The sequence below is a fragment of the Pseudopodoces humilis genome, chromosome 5 (genome assembly GCF_049639895.1).
Source record: "Pseudopodoces humilis isolate 2021_Gansu_Grassland_sample_001 chromosome 5, ASM4963989v1, whole genome shotgun sequence".
NCBI lineage: Eukaryota > Metazoa > Chordata > Aves > Passeriformes > Paridae > Pseudopodoces > Pseudopodoces humilis.
Window position 1 is genome coordinate 50,912,851 of NC_142204.1, and position 20,478 is coordinate 50,933,328.

The window sequence follows — 20,478 nt, forward strand, 5'->3', positions numbered from 1 at the left end:
TGTTGAGGGAGCCTAAATTTTTATTTTTAAGGGTTTGGTTTTTTTTCTATTTCCACTATGTCCCATCTCTGTGCTAATGTGATCTCAATATTTAGCAATGCAAGAATTCAGCTCAGCATCACTTACCAAGTCGTGTGCAATAGAATAGTCATGAAGCATGTTATTCAGTTTTCAGAAGTAGTTGGTTTTTTGAGGGAGGCCTTGTTCAACTAGTGGCTGCTTGATTACTTTAGCTGAATGAAAAGTACATGTAGTAAATTACTGCAGGAAGGCTGTTAGAGAGCATGGAAAATTCTAACTTCAGCCTGCTTATTTGGCACTAACTGCATGCAATCTGTTTCTGCCCATGTGTGAGAGCTACCTGCATGCAGTCTGCTGTTCAGTGAGCCATCAAGCTGTAAGCCTGCTTTTTCAGTCTGTTGTGCACCAGAAGGCAAGTCTTTAATCAGTATTTTTTAAAAGAGATCACGGTTAGTAAAAATCCATTATATTCACTTCTGTGATTATAGAAGCCAGTGTGCTGCAAATTCACTGGAGTCAATTTCAAACCTATTATAGTTTAGAAAATAAATCACTACATGGCTAGATTTTTAGGTGTTCTAGGAAAACAAACTTAAGTGTCTTACTCTTGTCTCCCAGCTGTGTATATTAAATTAATATCTGGGGATATGTGAAATTTAGTGCTGGCCACAGCTATTAGAAATCAATTAAAATATTCTAACTTCAAGGCTCTTTTGAATGAAATACTTAATGATTTTCAAAATCAAATTTGTCCTTCATGCCATCATTTTTTTTTATGGTAAGCCACTGTGCAGTATAAGGGAAACATAAATGATAACCAGATTCTGTCTGTAAATGTATTTATCATTTGTGTTTTGATACAGTCTCCATTATGAGTGTTTTCCAAGAAACTTTAGTCTCAAATGATGTTGCCTTAATTCCTCTTAAGTAATTTTATTTTTACCAAAGCTTTTAACTGAAGAGGAAAAAAAGAGAAAAAAAGCATCACTTCTTAAATCTTCCCGTTGTCAGACTGTCTTTTGAAAATAAAGTCATAGTCATCCTTTCTGCAGCACCATGGGCTTATACAGAATGTTACACATATAAGTTATGGAGTTATGGATGGCGTTGGATGGACACCTATCCATGCACTGCTCATGTGTCACAGACATTTGAACAGATACTTTCTCTAGTGTCATTTACACATTCTTAGTTTTAGTCCTCACATTTTGTTGTGTAGGCAACAATGCTCTAAACTTTACATAAGTAATAGACTTTTCATAATGAATTTGCTGGTTACAGTTAGGAAGATTTGTGTAAATGCTCTCTATCTAAAAATATACTTTCTCAAGGTCTTTTGGCTCACTTAAGCAAACAGCCTAATGTTTTAATAAGAGAAGGGTCTGGTCTTTGGCCAGAAAACCTCAGAGATTGATTCTTTATCAGAGATGGGTCCTTTATCAAAGGTCACTTTAAAAACAGAACCAAATACAGACGGGTAAGGCAGCTGCTTGCAAGACTGCCAGGCACTCTGACCTGCCTCCCACTGAGCTGCTGGGAAAGCTCAAGGTGTAGGGATCACCCCTGCCCAGAGTCATTCCATGGCAATGAGCACATGCACATTTCAGGTGCCTCTTCTCTTCTTGGCACCTTTCAGATGAGAAGCATTAGTGGATGAGATGGCCTTTCACAGAAAATATATCCCCAGGCTCAAGTGTGACCCAATGGCACTGCCTTGTGTCCCCTTGTGTCTGTATATAGTTGGGTGATGTTTTTCAGTTCATGCCTGAGCAGACAAGCCACTTGGAACACACCTGCCTGTGAGCAAGAGTAGGTCCTTTCACGAGTGATATTGTTGTCTGAAGTGGAGGGTGTTTGGCTCTTGGGAACTGACTCAAATGAATCAAGTGTTCCACATGACTGCTCTGAGGATCTGACCCTGTCTGTTCCCTGGGACACCATTAAAGACAGCCAGCATCAAAGCCCATGGCTGCTCTGCAAACATGTGTCAGTGCAGACTGTAAATGTATAAAGGGAAATTCCTCCTGTTGCCCACACACACAAGTGTAATTTCCTTTAGAGTGAAGCTTCCATGCGTATGTAGACTCTGTCTTTACATGAAAGGGAGGAACTCACAGGTTTTTTTGGCATTGCCTTGGAAAACAGTTTTAGAAGTCTTCTACCTGATGTTTCTGAGCCTATATTAATGGCTTTCTCAATATTCCCCAGACCATGTGTAGCTGTGATGTGTATTCCAATGCATACTACACCATGGAGAACTGAATTTCTGTATAAAACAGTGTGTGCAGTAATTCCTTAAAAAAAAAAGAATTAATTTGCCCTGAAGCCAACATTATGTACATTACATTACATTTTGAAAGCTTGCCTTCAGTTTATCCATGGTTCACTAATACCTTTTCAGCCCTTTGGGATCCTTTAATCTCAGTTGAGAAAGTTGAGAAAAATTAGAATAAGAGAGGAAATACTGATATTCTTTTTTTTTTTTTTTCTTTGTCACATAAAGGAAGCAAAAGCAACAGAATCAGTGTTCATATTGAACTGATCTTGCAGAAATCTGTTCTTTTGCAACCTTGCAACCTGTCAGTCACCAGGCTTGCTGTTCATGATTAATATTTTGCTGAAAAAAATCAAAGTTACATTCCTTTTCTGATGTTCAGGTAATGTCGAGGAGAATCCAGGGCAATCAGTTGGAGACAGAGAGAGATTTAGGGATCCAGAGTTCTAGGGAAACAGAACATGTCCAAACAGTGTAACTAGGCTCATTATATACCGTGGAGGGAGTGTTAGTGAGATAAGGCTTGCAGAGAAAGGTTTAATATTTTTTTCTAGTAGAACATCGGATATAATTGGGGGGAAGAAAGCACACACACACACACACACACACACACACACACACACACACACAATTGGGTACACCCCTTTGTTAAACTTGAAATAAGAGTTCAGTTTGTAAATCTTGAGAAGATTCTCTGCACACCAGCACAATGATTAGGGTATCAGATATTTTCTGCCACAGATAGTGATATGGAAAGGAGGGTATCCTGGATTAACGTTTCTCTGGCAGTTATACATCCAGTGTTAGGTTACAGCAGAACCTGTCCTCCACTTTGAATTGCCATGATCTCTCATGGGTCATGATTGAACATGATCTCTCAGGGATCTCAGTACCTACTTCAGTCAGTCCTTTCTCACATGGCAGTTGTCAGGGATCTAGTGGTGCTCCCTCCATCCAATTTCAGCCTGTGTTCCTTATACACCCATAGACTATGGACAGAGTGGGTTCAAGGCTCTTTACAAGTCAACATTTAATTGTGTGTACAAAGCAAATGCAACCAGCTTCCTTGGGAGCACCTGGGACAGAACTAACCAGAATATCCTGTAGCCCCTAATTGGAGGGAAAACATTGGGAGCTTGAAGTGAAATCTCTGCTGCCAGTCAGTTCAAAGGGAGACTTTGAACTGTGTTTTCTATATCACAGGGAAATGTTATACCAGGGAAATACCAATTAATGCATTATGCACTGCACACTCCCAGTAACATGTTCTGAGAACACTTATTAGATCAAGTATTGTTGGCAAAGGGATTTTTAAACTCTGCTAGTGCTGAAGGGGCTGACTTACATATCTCTGTGAGCTGTGGGTGGCTTTGCCTATGCTCAATACAAGAAAATTAGGCACTTAGGAGGATGGTGATAACTGAATGAGGGTTTTGAGATGATACATTGCAAGGGTGAATAGTGGTGGATGGAGCTCCAAGATACAGAAAATAAGAGGCAGAGTTGTGAACTGGAATCAAACATTCTAAATCTCTCCTTTGAATTCTAACCTTGGTATGCCCCAGGCCCTAAATAAAAAGTTAATAAATGTACTTCACCATCTAAAGGATCTCATGCTAGAAATGAGAAAGAAGTGCTTTTGTTATGTTATACCCTGAAACACTGAGTTCATATCTCCAAGCCTTGCTCACTGGACCAAGTCCTAGGCTAATATGCTTTTTCAATGCATTGCATTCATTGTCAGAGTACTTAAATTTAAGAAATCATGAAGAAACAGTAATGCTTTTCAACTCATTCTTTCTGTCATCCCTTTTCATACTTTTTGAAAGTAGTGATAATTTTTCAGTCTGAGAAGTTCTGCTGTGTTTGTCATGGCTGTGATATAAAGGTCCTAGCCTAAAATCAAGGTACAAGGCTGGAGCTGAAGTACTTCTTGTACATAGGAGGCTTAGAGTATAGGTCTCTCTGCACTGTGATCTGTGAATGCCATATACCCTGAACATGCAAGAGTAGAAATGAATACTCCTTATAAAAATATGTGGGATTTCCCAGCTAGTATAGAACCCTTTTTACCTAATTACCAGGGAAAAAAAGTCAGGGTCACATCAGCACTTTATTGAGAGAACCATAAATACATAATAATTTCTTTGGCTATCACTTAAAACATTTACTTTTTGCACTCTCAAAGTATATTATTTTATCAAACTATTCCTCATTTTTAGATAGGGGACTTGGCAAAATTCAAATCAGTTCATATCCAGAGCTTTCACTTAAAGAGATAGATATAGAGAAAAGGATAAAATAGGAATTGAAAACTGATGCAGCTTTTAAAGTCTCCAGGTCAATTACAATATCACTTTTTAAACTAAAAAACCAGCAGAACATAAACAGCAAAATGCCTCTTTTTGTCTGATATTCCTTGTTCCTGTTTTATCTTCCTTTTTAGGGAGGAGGAAATACTAAATTCTTTTAATTCCTCTTCTTTCTTGCTTTGTGTACTTTGTTTATAAAGCATACAAGCTGGAAGTCATCACTGTTTTTGCTTGGGAAAAGCTTCATGAGGAAAACATGTTCACTAAGAAAGCACTTGAAAAAGCCATGCAGATCTTAACTACAAATACTGGAAAAAAAAGCAAAAAAAAACCCCTCTGTATTTATAATTAGGTACGTTTTGAAACATTTTCCAGAATTTAAGCTTATAATATTCTGTTCTTAATGGAGCTGGAGTTGGATTTCACTTTCAGTTGTCTTAATTCAAGTAGTTCTTCTGGATCTCTGAGCTTTTCAGAATGATGATTCACAAGACATTGCTAGATTAAGAGTCATTCTTTTTAGGTCTCATGTGAATATTTTTGTTCTGTGGCTCACAAATGCAGCACTTTGAACTGCTTGGGAGCAGGAAGGCAGATAGGGTCTAACTAATATCATGCATATAAAATGGAATTGAATCAAAATCCTTCATAGATTAAAAGGGTTTTTATTCCCCATGCATATAAAGGATGCTAAACTAGTGGTATGAAACTTGCAATATTTTCTTGAAGCAGTTTCATAGCTTTCTGTGAGGTTAGCATTCTGAGTGCAAAGGAAGACACTGCATCTGCTGTAGTGTCAGGATTAAATTTAATTGTCCATATAAACAGTAAGTGCTTTAAGTCTTTATGGAGAGGCATCTACTGGGGTTTTAAAAATTTCTTTAGCAGCTAATAAAGGTACTCTGTAGTTATGACAATCTTCAGTCAATGGTTAAAATGTGACATTCTCTAAGAAATTTTATAAGCAGATTTATATGTGATTGAGAAAAATCATGCAATTTAGGGTATGCTTCTATTCTTAAGAAACAGTAATATTAATTAACTATAATTAATTAGCTACATGAATAGCACAGTTAAGAACTTAAAGGCAATTCAGACTGCTGGCTGTGCTTTATCCACACACCAAACTGTTCTCTGATGCCCTGACAACATGAGCAGTATCTCAGCTTTTTGTATCATTCCCGACCTCCTACTGATGTCCGAGTGCTGCATTTTCCCACCCAGGAGTGCCCAGAGTCCTTTTCTAAGGTGGTTTTTATGGCCCCTACTAGATCTGTGTGGAACTGAAAATCTCATAGTCTTTTAATGTGTTATTTGTTACAGTTTTTGGGGTCATTGGGGAACTATTATCCCATTTTGCAGATTGAACTTACTAGGTTCCTTAAAAAATACTGTGATGATATAAAATACAGTTTCTTTGCTATAAAACATGGCTGCAGCACAAAGACATGTTACTCCATCAGTTCATCTCATTAATCCTGTTATTCTCTGTTTAATGACTTTGAGTGTCTTTTGATGTAGACAGTGTCTTTGTCTTAGGCAGTGCTTGAAGGCTAATAATAGTCATTGTTTTCCATCTGACAGCAGTAGCAAACTGAAGTTTCTTGGGAGAATGCCTGTCCTTATGACAGGTCTCTAGACTTTCCACACACGTAAATTTCAGTTCAGTCTAGTCAATTTGGGTGTTGAACTGAACTGGACTGAATCTCTGTATCTTTAGAGGTTCATCTATTACTGAATATTGTAACAGAGGGACAGAGGGAGACAGTTGAATAGAGGTCAATATGCCAACTGTTCATTTATTCCTGCCATATTAAGAAAGTTGATGAGAGGAACTCATTAATCTGCTCACAATTTATTGCCTAGCAATAAGGTATAGTTTCACTATTTAATGAGCTCACCCTCTGACTAATTTTTTTTAGAGAGGTCCTTCCATAGCATCATTTTAATCACTTTTCATGCAGCTTTAGTTATGTGTAAAATAGTAGAAAAAGATGGAGTAAAGAGACATGAAAGGATTTAATGAAAAACTCAGGTCAGCTTAAATAGAATCAGATCAAATAAAGTTCAGTCAGTGAGCCTACAAAGACCAACAGAAAAGTGTTCTAAATTAGCTATTTCACACGAAGCTCTATTCTGTCACATCTAAAGTGCAGTCAAAAGGAGTAAGACAGCCTTGGCAGCACCCTGAGAGAGGGCAGGGCTGCAGTGCCTGGCGGAGGTGGCTGGGTGACCTGCCAATGATGGCCAAGAGACTGCAGGATCAGAGCTGACAGGTTGAGGGGTCTCACACCTCTTTACCAAGAACACTCCATGGGGTTTATCTCATCCACTAGTTCTCAGCTATGCATGGTTTCTGGATGTTGAAAAGACACAATTTAGGACGTATATTGTATGCAACACTAAAATGAATTCCTGTGATCTTAGTTATATTTCTCTTGTTATTTAGTTTAAAATGCTCTGATACACTGATCTTTTATTTAACTGGGAGAGGTAGGCTTCAGTGATTTGGGCTGGGTATGATTTCAGAAATGAGTACTGAAGCAGAAATTGCCTGTTTTTCAGCACTGAGCTCACCACTCCCATTGATTGTTAGGAGTTTTCATATAAATGCAAGAAGGACTTCTACTGAATAGCTGACTGTAGAGCCTGTATACAGGAATCCTGGGTGGGAGTTCATAAAGCATTCAATTCGTTAACATAAGTCTACTTCCACCAAAAAGTATGGTTTTAGACACAGCTGTGAATGAGCAGAATTGGATTATTCCATAAAAATACTGAAAATCCTTCCTTTCTGTTTAAAAATGCCTTCTTGAGTTGATAGGTAGCAGCAGGTGTAGATGTTAAAAGTAACTTTGTTTTTATTTTGGTGCTCTATCACTGCTGGAGCACCAGCTGTTAAAATGAACACAGATGGACATTTTTTCCCTGTTGGTGTGACTTCTCGCAGGAAAGTCAAGGGCTTCTTTCCTTCTGCAGTTTCAGAGTAAGCATTTCTCATTAAGGTGGAGGTGGTGAAAAAGGTACAACAAAAATTAAAAATCCATTCATAGTTCAGTTAGATTCCTTAATCTGAAGCATCACTGCATCTACAATGGTCTTCACAGTACAACATTAATCCCATGGCATCAGCTGCATGAGTGTGGGTCAGCTTTATAATGCTTTGTTCATCTCTTTGTCTCCACCTGTGAAATTTTAAAACTGGTTATGATTTCTTTTAATACTATTTATATGTGCCTGAGTAAAACTATGTATGTGTATGTATATGCATAAGTGTATAATTCAGAAGAAATATAGTGTGGTTATTGAAAGGTGAATTAACAAACAAAATTCTTATTAAACTAGGCACCCAGACTGTAAATAAATGAAATACCTGAACTAATAGCTCCAGTTATTTTGAAGGTAATAATTGAGAAAACTCAGTAAAGTAACAGGCTTGAAAATCTGTTTGATCTCTTAAAGACTAAAACATTATGAAGAATTGGGTTCACTACAGTGTGATCTGAAAGAGACAAGGAAATTGTAATTTCACATGGTAGATGGACTTCAGAAATGTTATTCTCTAAGTATCAACTGATGTTGATTAAAAGCTATGTAGATGTGCAGAAGAAAGCTTTATTCCGCTTTTATATGCTACTGTCCAGAAAATATTCCATTAAGATAAAGCAAAGTTTACTAGGAAAAAGACACAGTCTGAGAGTCAATCCTAAATGTGCACTGAAGTATGTAATGCAAGGGAATTTTTCTTTTTATTCTAATCCAGAAATTACAAGGGCCTTTTTATGTCTCCCTTCTAAAAATGAAGGTTTGCAGAAAGAACAGACACACAGCAATAACTATCATTTAAGTTTCCACGTCTGGCTCTCATCTTTGTCATGAGTGATTTTTTGTAAACATACTTAAGATCACAAGATGTTTTATCTTTGGACAAGGCAAGAAGGATGTCAACACAACACCTGAAGAAAACAATAAAAAATCTGCTTGCATTTAGAAAAACCTTCAGTGTGCCATACATTTATGGAGCTGCAGTAAATCTATAGTTACCACAGATGCATTTTGCATATTATATTAAATATGTCAATGATGGTAAAGGATTGGTCTCCTACAAAGGTAAAAATTAAATAAGTCTTGTTCAGGGATTCACAATCTCTCATGATAGGACAGTTTAGATGTGAATTACAAATTAAATGCAAGAAGTGTCCTTTACTTTGAAAATACAACAAAGTCAAAAGGAATCAGTTACATAGTTTCCTGCATGTTGGTTGTAATTAGTAAAACAACAGCCACACGAAATTGTTATTAATGGTATTGCCCGAGAAATGTGATTAAAATAAAATTTTGTTTGCTTAAACACATACCCTGGGCAGAATGAACAAGAAAATGCGTTATTTTATGGCATTGTGTTGAGGGCAATGACAGCATATTCAGGAATTTGGGGCTCTCTTGTGAAGTCCTGTGAAATTGTTTTACTGCAAGGTAGGAACTTTCTGATGTTAATGTTAGTTGAAGTTATACTGTCAAATAGCTTTACAGTGTGTCCAGACCCAGAGACCCCAAAACACAGTTTAATACTAGAAGATACTGTGCCATTTATTTTGTCATAACAGCTTTCCCTAAGAGATTAAGCAGGGAACAGGACAACCCACACATAACCACTATTTTGTTGCTTATTTATGCACAGATATTACTGTAAGCCTTTGAAGTTCCTGGGAGGATTTTTTAAAATTTTTTTTTCACCACCATGGACTTTAATGAGATCATAATAATTGTGAGACAACTATTTCACTTTGCCTCTTGCATAATCAAGAACCAACAGTGTTTACAAAATTCCAAGATGTGTTCATGTTGCTATCCATATCAGTGGCACATATTCTACTGTCAGCACCTTGACTCTGAGTAAATTGTCTTTTGCTCATTGGTGCAATTTAGGCACAGCATCCTAGATGTAGCATAATTTCATGGCAACAGTAAATGATATTATGCAACAGTTGTGATACTAATTTTAGTACAGTTTTAGAAAATAGATTTTTTTTTTTTCCTTTAAGCACCTGTATCTCCTGAAGCTAATTTAGGGCATTTCATCACAGAAATGGATCCTATATGACTACAAATAGACATACAAAATTCCTAAGGGCAAATAGGTTGAGATTATACAATATGTAGAGACCACAGGATGTTACATGAAAGGTATGTATGTTTGCCTTAATAAATTTTCTTATATCTTTAGCAAATGTAGTATCTTGTATGTTTACTGTGGATTGGGAAAATTTATTGCAAAACCTTGGTCTGAATGAAAAAAGGATTCTAAATTTCATATTAAATTGTGTATTGAAGAGCTAAGGCTAAAGTAATTGCAGAACTACCACAAATAACTTTTTTACTCTTGAAGAGGCTTTCAAGGCAATGTGGATGGGCACAGTGCTGTCATTTTCACAGATTCTATTTTAATTTAGGACTGTGCTTCCAAAATTCGTCCAGAGGAGTCCTGTGGCTTGCAGCCTCTCTCTCATGAATACCTCTCAGCAATTTCACAGACAGTGTTTAAGACCTGTGAAGCTGGAGACACAAAAGGTTTGTACTTTATCTCCACTGTTTTTTCTGAAAATTAGCTCATGCAACTCATCAAAGAAAAACTAGAAACAATATTAACTCTTTGCTGCAGACATGCACTAACCTATGCACAATAAATTGAACTAATCACTTGTAACAGTTACTGATTTTTAAAATCAGGTTAATTTGTTTATATGAGATTTTTTTGTTTGATAATCTTCTAGTCAGTGATCCACCACTGCATGTGTTATTGTCATATAGTCTTTAAAAGTCATTGGAATATTCCATCAAAACCACTTAAAATAAAAATGTTTCGTTCTAAATAAAAGGGATTTTCTACTCAAAATAAAAATTAACTTTAGAAAAAGAACACAATTGCATCCATTCAATGCATTCCATCAATCCATTTGAATTTTATATTTCCACTGCTATATTAGAAACACAAAACTAGTTTTTAATTTTGCATATACCTTAAAACACAAGATGGGCAAGTCAAACATTATATGATAACCACTACAATCAAGATGTGCCTTTGGTTTAGTGAAAATTCAGATTACAACAGATTTTGTCAAGCAGGTGCTCATGTGAAAGTCACAGTTGCGTGAGGATTTCTTCAAGGTACTTTAACTACTCAGGTGTGTGGTCTTGTTCATATTTAAGTTGCTGTTCATGTTTAAGTTGCTGTTCATGTTTAAGTTGCTGTATTAGACAGTAAATAATTTTGTTCCATTCTTTATTAGAGAAATGAAATTAAACCAACAGTCCTCTATGGTTTACTGACACAACTGTTTTCTTTATCTTGCCATAAACAGGAGCAGACCCTCACAGCAGTAAATTTGCACAAACTCGTTGAATAATCAATAAAAAGTTACAGGAATGTGGGAACTGCCTGAATGCATCACTTCTTGTGAAGCAGAGGCAACCAGTAAATTTGTCTTACATGGAGGGAATACACAAAAGAGACACTGTTGTTCCTAGCAGCATATTTTATTCACACAAGTTGTGTATTATCCTATGCAACAATATCAGGATACAAAGCTCAAAACCAGAAAGCCCAAACTAAATCCACTGAATCCTTCCTCAGGTAGACAACCTCATTCTCCTGATATACAACATACTCCTTTTGAATACTGAATCTAGCTAAGGGAGGCTGAATGTAGTATCTTTTACAACCTTATTGTGAATAATATACACAGTTAAAGTCCAAACAGACTTCAGGAGATGTATATTCAAAGGACAAGTATATTAAACAGGGAAGAATAAATTGTGCTTATAAAGTGAATATTGCCAACAGGTGTCTAATGAGCCTAGAGCAGGGATTTGCAGTGTCTGGCAACAAGTGGCTGTATAGTTTTAATGTGCATCTCAGCTTCTAACTGGAATGGGAAAGTGTGGCTTTGTGTGGAAAATCCTTCCAAATATGTAGCAGCTAAATGATGCATGAATCCTGGCAACAAAAAATGGTAAATGGCAAATTCCCTGCTAAAGGAGTAATATTTCTTAAATAAGTTAAATTTTCAGAGAAGCCAAGCAATGTCATTTTCCCTCAGAAGACAGCTCAAAAATTCTGCAGAAGTCAGTAGGTGTCATACACTGTCCTCAGACTTGTACAGAGGCTGAGGTGGAGCAGCAGAGATAAAGATATAACCTTACTTTTTCTGACATTAATGGTAAAATTTAGAAGGCTGCTTTATAGTTCAGTGCAAGCAGGATTTCATGACTCCTTTCTAATCCTTTGATGTGGAGTAGAGACAGTAACTCAGGGTCCAACCAAAGACAGAAGTGACTTCCTCCTCTCCTAGTCACCATGGCACTATTTTTAGAGGAAGCTCAACACCTTACCAAATATACACAATTTACACAATTTCTCTCTCTGTCCCTTTTATAATCAAAAAATGCAAAGTGGAATATACAACAGAGGAAGCTTCTTTCCTTCCTGTTTACATCGTGGAATGAAATTACTTTTCTTCTACCAAATAAATATTTTCTTCTTTCCAAAGTTCTCCTTTGTTTCACATCCAGTTTGAACCAGACTATCATATCAAAATTAGCTCTTTGTCCAGTATTGTTGCATTACCAATAATACAAAAAGTCAGCAAACATTAACTGTGTGTTTGGCTTAGAGGGAAAGAGAGAGAACTGAAAGAGACCATGAGAACCCAACTTGTGCTAAATTCCTGCAGGTGAATCAGGTTACTGCAGTCTGTAGAAATGTGGTTTATAGCAATAACAAAATCCGGGGTGTGAGATATCAGAGATTCACTTCTAATTTTCTGTTGCTGTGACACATATTTTAATTAAATCCCACTTTCCATTCTTTCTAGCACTGCACGCAGTTTAAAATAATTCTGTGTGATGTCTCTCTGCATTCAACAGCTGTCTGGATTTGGCAGCAGAGACATAAATTGATGTCCAACAAAATGAATGTGTCCTTTGGTTACAAGGAGTAAATCTCAGTTTGGACATAAATCCATAGGCCTAAGGCTATTCTGTAGCAAATAATGTCCTTTTAAGAATAGTTTATACTTTTGTTTTTTCATAAATACAGCTAGAACAAAAAGAAAAATATTCCCATAGCCTATTCACAGAGAAAAAGATTTTTAAAGATCTTAGGGTACCAAATAAATACCTAATACAAAAGTAAACTAGTGATCAGTCAACAAATCAGCATCAGTGTAGGTTAAATATTTCGATTTTGAATTAGAAAGCTAGAATACTATTTTCTCTTTATATGGATGATTGTTTGGCACTATAGAAAAACCTTGATTTTAAATTTGAAAGAAAAATGTTTAATTATGACTATGACAACGTAAAAGGATAAATAAAAATAGAAGAGACTGAAAGAAAAAGCAAAACTATCAAATTAAGTGTCCAGCTGTTATTGGTTAAAACTTCCAATTTTAGGCTAATATTTTTTAAATGGAAAGTAAACAATCCTAGCTAATTATTTTGAAAGTATATTTGTTTTCATGCCCTTTTATGAGAACAGTTTTAGGGAGTACTGGCAATGTCTAATCTTGTATCTTAAGCAGAAGATTTATATATACAACTGATAACCAATGAGCCAAAAGTCCAGCTTTTGCTCTTCTGTAGAAACTTCCTACTTACAGGTTTTCATAAAAGTTAGATTGTGCCAATTTTTAATTTGTGAAGAAACTAACAGTGTGTCTCTCTTGCTCTCATTCACTTAAATGTTGGTAAACTTGCCCTTGTCTGGTAGAGCCAATGTTACTGCTTTTGCCTGAAGCACCACAAGATGCTGCCTGATCGAAATTGTGCTGAAAGCTGCAGTGTGTGCTGCTAACTTATATAAGTGAGGAAAGAGCAACTTCAAATTACTATATAATATAAGCCTAATTTCCAAACTAATATTAGCAATTTTTCACTGTTGTCTTCTTTTTGATGAGATTAATTTTATCTTTTAACACAATCCTGTTTTTGAAGGTTAAGAATGCATTGACCAACTGGGAAATTGAAACAGGAAAAGTTCACAACAGTTGGATTTAAGTGCATAAATTTACATGCATAATTTAAAAAATCTATGTAAAAATAAAAATAAAAAATAAAACTGATAGAATTATTCTGTTAGTATTAAATGCTAGTGCTTCCTAAAAATATGAATTTATCTCCATATATCTGTGTTCTCAAATATTTTTTCATTTGCCAATAACCTTTTGCATCTGCCAAAAATTGACCTATGTTTTTTTTTAATATACCTAGGGAGCCATTAAACGTAAACCAAAATATTTAAAAGAAGCTTTTCAAAAGTTACTTATCACTTTCTGTTGCCAAAGTTTAAACTTTTATTGATCAGATATTTTGGCTCCTCAATATTCATTTTATAGAGTTCTACTTTTCTAGTTTATTACCTTAAACCAACTCAGCTCATAAAAGTATAGGATGTTTAAAAGAAAATTCCATAAAATGAGGGATCTCATATGTTTTAGACTTTGCCAGAACTTTTATATATTTGGGTTGAAAGAAAAATTGCAATATCAGGAAAAAAATACTGAGCTTTCATATAATTTTAAAAGATATGTCACTGCCTGAAACATCTCTCAGATCATTTATTAAAATCTTTACAGTAGTGGCAGGGTCTGAGTCGAGACTTTAAATCAACCAACCATTCTGTCCCTGCTCTATTACTCAAAAGGTACAAAGCAGGTGTTTCCATGGCACCTATTGCTGGGTTATCGGAGAACTAGCACTTTTCAGTCTCCTCATGAGACTGCTGTGAAGCTGGGAATGATCATTTAGTCATGGCTTGCAAAATGAAAGCCAACAGCAAGATTCACAAGAGGTAATAGAAATCTTGAAGGGTAGAAGTATTCCTTGCCCCAGTGCTGGCCAGGCAACCACAGCTTGGAACAAGGGACCTCAAAGCCAAAGGAGGGTCAGCATGAGTAAGGGACTCACAACAGCATTGGGAGGCTACAGTAATTGTCTAAATCCAGCCTCTGGCATCCCAGCTGAGGAGGGTATTCATTTGGAAGAGAAGTCCCTGCTCCAGAACCTGATAACTTCAGATAAAAAATTCAATTTAACCCTTTGATAAAAATTCTACATAGGATCTCTCTTAGGTACCAAAGTTCAGATCTCTCTTTTCACACAAAAATTACCAGGTTACAAGCATGCTATTTTCCTGTCTTAATAAATTTTGAACTTTAAAGTGGTCCTTAACTGAGTGGGGAATATTTCCTCGAATAGCTGCATGATTAGGATGCAGAAAAATGCAAGTTTGAAACTCCTCTGAGCAATAAGAATGGGGTATCTCTATCTTCCTGCTTGCACCCTCCCACCATGGTCCTGAGCGTCCCTCCTTCCCTCCTTCCTCTATCTATGCTGTGAACTTGCCCATAACAGCCTCCACGAGTCCCCACACCCACACAAACAGGGGAAGCTGGGTTATGCTCACTGAACCACAGTGTGCTCAAGGCCACTGTCCAGGGGTTTGTTTAGGTTCAGTCTGCTATAATTTTCTCCATATCATCTACAAGTGCATCTGAGGGTGGTGCATGTTCTGCACAAGGCAGAAATAGGGGCAATTGTGCAGGGTACACAGAAACTGGTATTGCATGGTTGCAGCACTGTGGGATGTATTCATCACTTAGATGTACCCGTGCAGGCTCCCATATAAAAAAATTCTTGATGATTTTATTTGGAAGGACTTCTTTATCTGCTACGATGACTCACCCTGCTACTTACCAAAACATAGTCACTTGGACTTTTGCCGAAGTGCAAGCACAGGCTGCCTCCCTGGAAATTCCCTTGCTCCTGAGGTAGCAGCTGACTCTCCCAAGGCTGGGATCCTTCAGCGTTTCTTCGCTCAGCCTCCCCCTCAGTCCCTGGCCAGGTGAAATGCCAATAGGCAGCCCTGGGTTTCTTTGCTGTGGTGTCCTGTGCAGCAGCAATCCATCAGACACAGCTGGCTGCTGAGCTGCTGCATGGTAGTGGTGGTGGGCACCCACTCTAAGGCCAGGTCTGATCTCCAAACATTTGACTTTGGGGCTGTTTTCTGGGCTATGTTGAGAAACCCATCTGTGGTAGAAAGGCACAATATCATTGACACAAGGACCTTAGGCCTCTGCACTCTTCTTTGTGTAATGCCTTTAATAAGAGCAAAAGCAGGTTTTGTGGCAGTGGCTTAGGCACTGGGAGATACTGTCAGCACTGTGTACTTTTAAGAGCTGGAAGAAGTGTTTCTTCTGTTCATTTGAATACAAAGGCAATTCAAAAGTTTTCTGTCTTCCTTCAGAAATTAAATCTGTCAAGCCTCCAGTAAGATTTTGGAAAGGAATAGTTTTAGAAAACCAAAATAACAAAGCCATTTAACCTTAGATAAAGGATTACTAAGACCCACTGATTTTTAGCAATGCCAGTTTGTGCTCCTAATCTTCAAAATCATTTTTGTAAATAATATCAGGCTCTAATAAATCACATATGTTGTTTATTTGACCTTACTGTCATCTTCTGAAATGTATTTGTGTCATCTGGGACAGTTCTCTGAATTCTCACAAATTGAAAGAAAATTAGTGTTTTGGAAGGAAAGTCTTAATCTTCATTTTTATATCAATTTCTCTCAACCATACACCCAACCTTTAGGTGTTTCATTGTAGATGAGAATTAATCTTTAGACATGTCTGAATATGAATATTTTCTTTTTGCATTCAGCCTCCTAACCCATTTTCTCTTTCTCATATCCCTTCTGTTGAGAAAGGACAAGCTGCTACAAGAAAGGCAACATGGACTGAGAAATGAACCCACAAAATTGAGAATTTGTAGCTCTTTCAGGGAAAGGAAAAAACTCGCACCCTAGCTAAATGAAAAGGGCACAGCACAGTGAAAGGAAATAGTCTCTTCAAAGGGTTGGGGGGCATTTAATTTAGGGGAAACTCCCTTATGATTTTTTTTTTACTCATACATGAGTAAAATACTCATAAAAAATATCTTGCTTCCTGTGTAATAAAACTACTCAGAAGAATACAGAGAGGTGCTGATATTCATTGCTGTTTTCCAGGGCAATGGATTGTCCCTTGCCTTAGCTGTTCTGACAACAGGACCTGCGACTGGAGAGAAATAACTTGGCAGCCCCACGGCTGCCGATACTCTCTGCTGGCCAAGCCCGAGCTCCAGCGCTGCATGGAGGGCAGAAGGGTATGTACCAGGCTTTATATTTTAAATCATTCTCGTTTATCTGGGTAAATGAGTCCTGGATAAATAGTGTCCTGAAGTTTTAAAAATATTTTTAAGATTGATATGTGACAAAAATCCTTTTTTAACTAGAGAAGTATTTGGGTGAAAAGTTCACAGGGATGAAAACCAATCTTTGTCAGTAATTTACCCTCATATGCAGACACAGTTGACTGCTGCTGTTTCACAGAGGATCTTAGGTCACACCACTGGAGTTTCAAGACCTATGGTGTATGTGATTACCAGTCAGACCTGCAGTGAGCACACAAGGACAGCAAATGGAGGACGTATTTGCATTTTTGTCACAGTTTTGTCTCACATGCAAGTTGGTTTTCTTCTGCTGCATACCTAATGCATGGCATTGCTTGTGCACACTAATCTTACCGAGTCTTCTTGCACATTCTTTTCTTTTAGTGAAGCTTCTAAAGTGATTGCTTGGAAATACAAGGTCTCCTTAATAAGCATGCTATGACTGTAATACTGTTGAGAGAGAGCTCTGATCTGAGGCTCAGGTACCTTACTGAGGATACAAGTATCCAGAAAGTAAGTAATTAATTGTTATAAAGCTCTTTAAAGTGTATTGCCTAGGTAAGAATATAGTTACTAAAAGTGGCATTTTGATAAAATCCGAGAGCATTTCCATATAGACAAATACAAAAATGGTAGTGTTTCAATTAACATTTTCTCCTTAATTTCTGATAAATTTCTTGCCCTGCACAAAGTACTTTATTGCCATTTTGTTTTATTTCTGCCTATGGTCTTCTCTGTTACTATACAGCTGCAGGTTACTCCTAGAATAAATATTCAAAAAGAATTCTTTTTATGACAAAGGAGAATCTTAATTTACTTCTCATGTACAAAACAAGCTCTTCTGGATCAACCACAGAAAAAATATTCAAGAATTTGATTGCTTTACTTTTGTCTTTAATTTCAATGGACATCAGTCTGCTTTGACAAGCAGCCACCCTTTGGTCAGGCAACTGCAGGACAGCAGAGCAACAGTATGCCACTGTGGAAGTGGATTGCCAGGGTATTGCTGAGAGGATTTGCTGACATTTACACATCCCAAATCTGACCACTCATATTCATGAGTGTCAAAAACAGGACATAATTTCTAAAGGGTGTATTAAAACCAAGTAAATTAAATGAGTGTCTGTGAAGCTTAAATTCTTAATTCAAATTCCATAATGTTCTAACTGTCTGAGGTCACTGGTCTATTATAATGTCAGATGACAGCCAGATCCTAAGTGAGCTACATTAACACCTTGAGAAAAATCTCTGTAACTAATAGCACTTGTTTCCCATTATGTGTCTTTTACAGAAGCCTCCTGACACTGTCTGATAACCTCTGCTGCTCTGTAGAAATCTGCTGAATTACCTCTGTAACCTTTGCACAGATGTATATTGAATTGGTTTATTCTTTTAAAGTTATCACTCCAAAGCATGTTCCCCTTTTGGTATATTTCTTCTATCTCTTTCTCTCAGATGTTATTTACATCATAACTTTGTAGTGATTTTAGTTTTGTCTGAAATTTTGCAATAGCATTTTTGCTTCTTTTAGCAGATAAATAAATGTAGAGCCTGGATCAACTCCTTTTTGTCAATACAACTTAAGAACTAAGAGAGGCTTTCTTCCTGCCCAAGTCAGATGAATAAAAATAGTTCCCTTCTTAGCCAATAAGATCCCAATTCTGCCTTTGATAAGTCAAACTTTGGAATTACTTTACACTGCCCAAGAAATGTAGTAGAAAAAGATTTTTTTGTTTCATTTGCTCACTGAAAAAGACTTTTGTCTGTGTTATATAGGTTTAAGCATCCTGGACTTTTTATAAATGAGCTATTGAGTAGTAGGAAGATATAATTCTTGTGAACAAATACTTGTTTATTTTAAAAGAGATTTTCATAACCATCTGTAAATATTTATGTATTCTCAATTGTGATTTTAGTTTTGATTTATTATATACTTTGTCTCTAAGTACTAAAGAGATCACTGACATCATAAACTGAAGATATCATAGTTTCCATAATAAAATAAGCAGAAGGTTTCAATGCTGGAAACAAAAGCAGATGTCAAAAAAAAGCATGAGTGCCAAACAAAAGGGCAAAAAGTCTTCAACCCAAGTGAAGACACTGAAGTGATCTGGAATGCTGTTTGATTTACATTGTTGTTTGCTTAAGTTAGCTAAGAACGACAGATCTCATTCATGTGTCCACTCAAAATGGCCTCAACTAACCCATGTGCCTCTTTATTCAGGGGTTTTGAATATTCAGCTTGTGTAACTTTGCTCTCTGGAGTTCAAAATCCCTTACACAAGACACCTTTGCTGTTGGCATGGACAGAGGAATTGAGTGCACCCTCAGCAAGTTTGCAGACAACACTAAGCTGTGTGGTGCAGTTGACTTGCTGAAGAGAAGGGATGCCATCCAGAGGGACCTTGACAGGCTTGAGAGGTGGGGCTCTGTGAACCTCATGAAGTTGAACAAGGCCAAGTGCAAGGTCCTGCACCTGTGTCAGGGCAATCCAAATCACAAATACAGGCTGGACAGAGAATGGACTGAAAGCAGCACTGGGAGAACGACTTGGGGGTGTTTGTGGACAAAAAATTCAACATGACCCAGCAGTGTACACTCACAGCACAGAAAGCCAACTGTACCCTAGGCTGCCTCAGAAGCACTGTGAGCAGCAGGCTGAAGGAAGTCCTTTTCTCCCTCTGCTCTGCTGAGACCCTGCCTGGAGTACTGTGTTCCATTCGGGGTCCTCAACAAAAGGAAGGATGCTGATTGTTGGAATGAGTCCAGAGGAGGGACTCATGCATGAGTGGATCACTGGGCTTAGACACCTCTCCTATGAAGACAGGATCTGAGAATTGGGGCTGTTTAGTCTGGAGTAGAGAAGGCTTTGGGGAGATTTTAGAGAAGCCTTCCAGTATCTGAAGGGGATCTAGTAGAGAGAGGGAGAGAGACTTTTTTAAAAGGGCATGTAGTGATAGGACAAGGGGGAATGGACTACTGGAAGGTTCCCTGCACATGTCCAGGGGTTGGAACTAGATGATCTTTAAGGTCCCTTCCAAACCAAACCGTTCCATGAGTCTATGATCATGCTAAAACATAAACAGCATAAGTCTGTGATTGCATCTTTTAATTTAAATAGGTGGTGTTAATCTCTATACCATTGTCAGATTTCAACTTTGTCAGCTGGAGGCTGTTTTCACATGCTTCTCTATTAGTTTTATAAGGGAGAAAAAAAAGGACTAAAAAAAGCCTACTTATATTTCTACTTTTAATGGATGTGAAGGGAAATATGCAACAATTAAACAGTGCTGTGCTGTGTTCCTGACTTGTGTTCACTTCAGCAAGTGATGAATTAAGATGTAAAGTGAATGCTCTTTTTGACTGAAATGTAGCACATGGAAGATCAACTGTGTCTTTAAGTGCAACCCTTCTATTTTTCTTGTGTTTCATAGAACAACGGTAAAAGGCAGCAGATATCTCTCATCCCCTAATTTCTTGTATTCATTTGTCAATGTTTCTGAAATATATTTATGGTCACCCAAACAGAGCACTTCTTTCCTACCTGCATCATAATTAAGCCTTTAATAATGCTTTCTAATTTGCTTTCTAACTCCAGGC

The 20,478-nt window shown here is 37.2% G+C and overlaps 1 protein-coding gene across 2 annotated transcripts in view; it reads left to right on the top strand.

Moving 5' to 3' along the window:
* The window catches only part of CPED1 (cadherin like and PC-esterase domain containing 1), a 148,333-nt gene that overhangs the window by 112,189 nt on the left and 15,666 nt on the right, over positions 1-20,478 (top strand). For both annotated transcript variants that reach the window (XM_005519235.3, XM_014248889.2), the window contains exons 17-18: positions 10,062-10,179; positions 16,676-16,812. In XM_005519235.3, the coding sequence (XP_005519292.1) occupies positions 10,062-10,179; positions 16,676-16,812 (255 nt within the window). The remainder of the gene's footprint in view (positions 1-10,061; positions 10,180-16,675; positions 16,813-20,478) is intronic.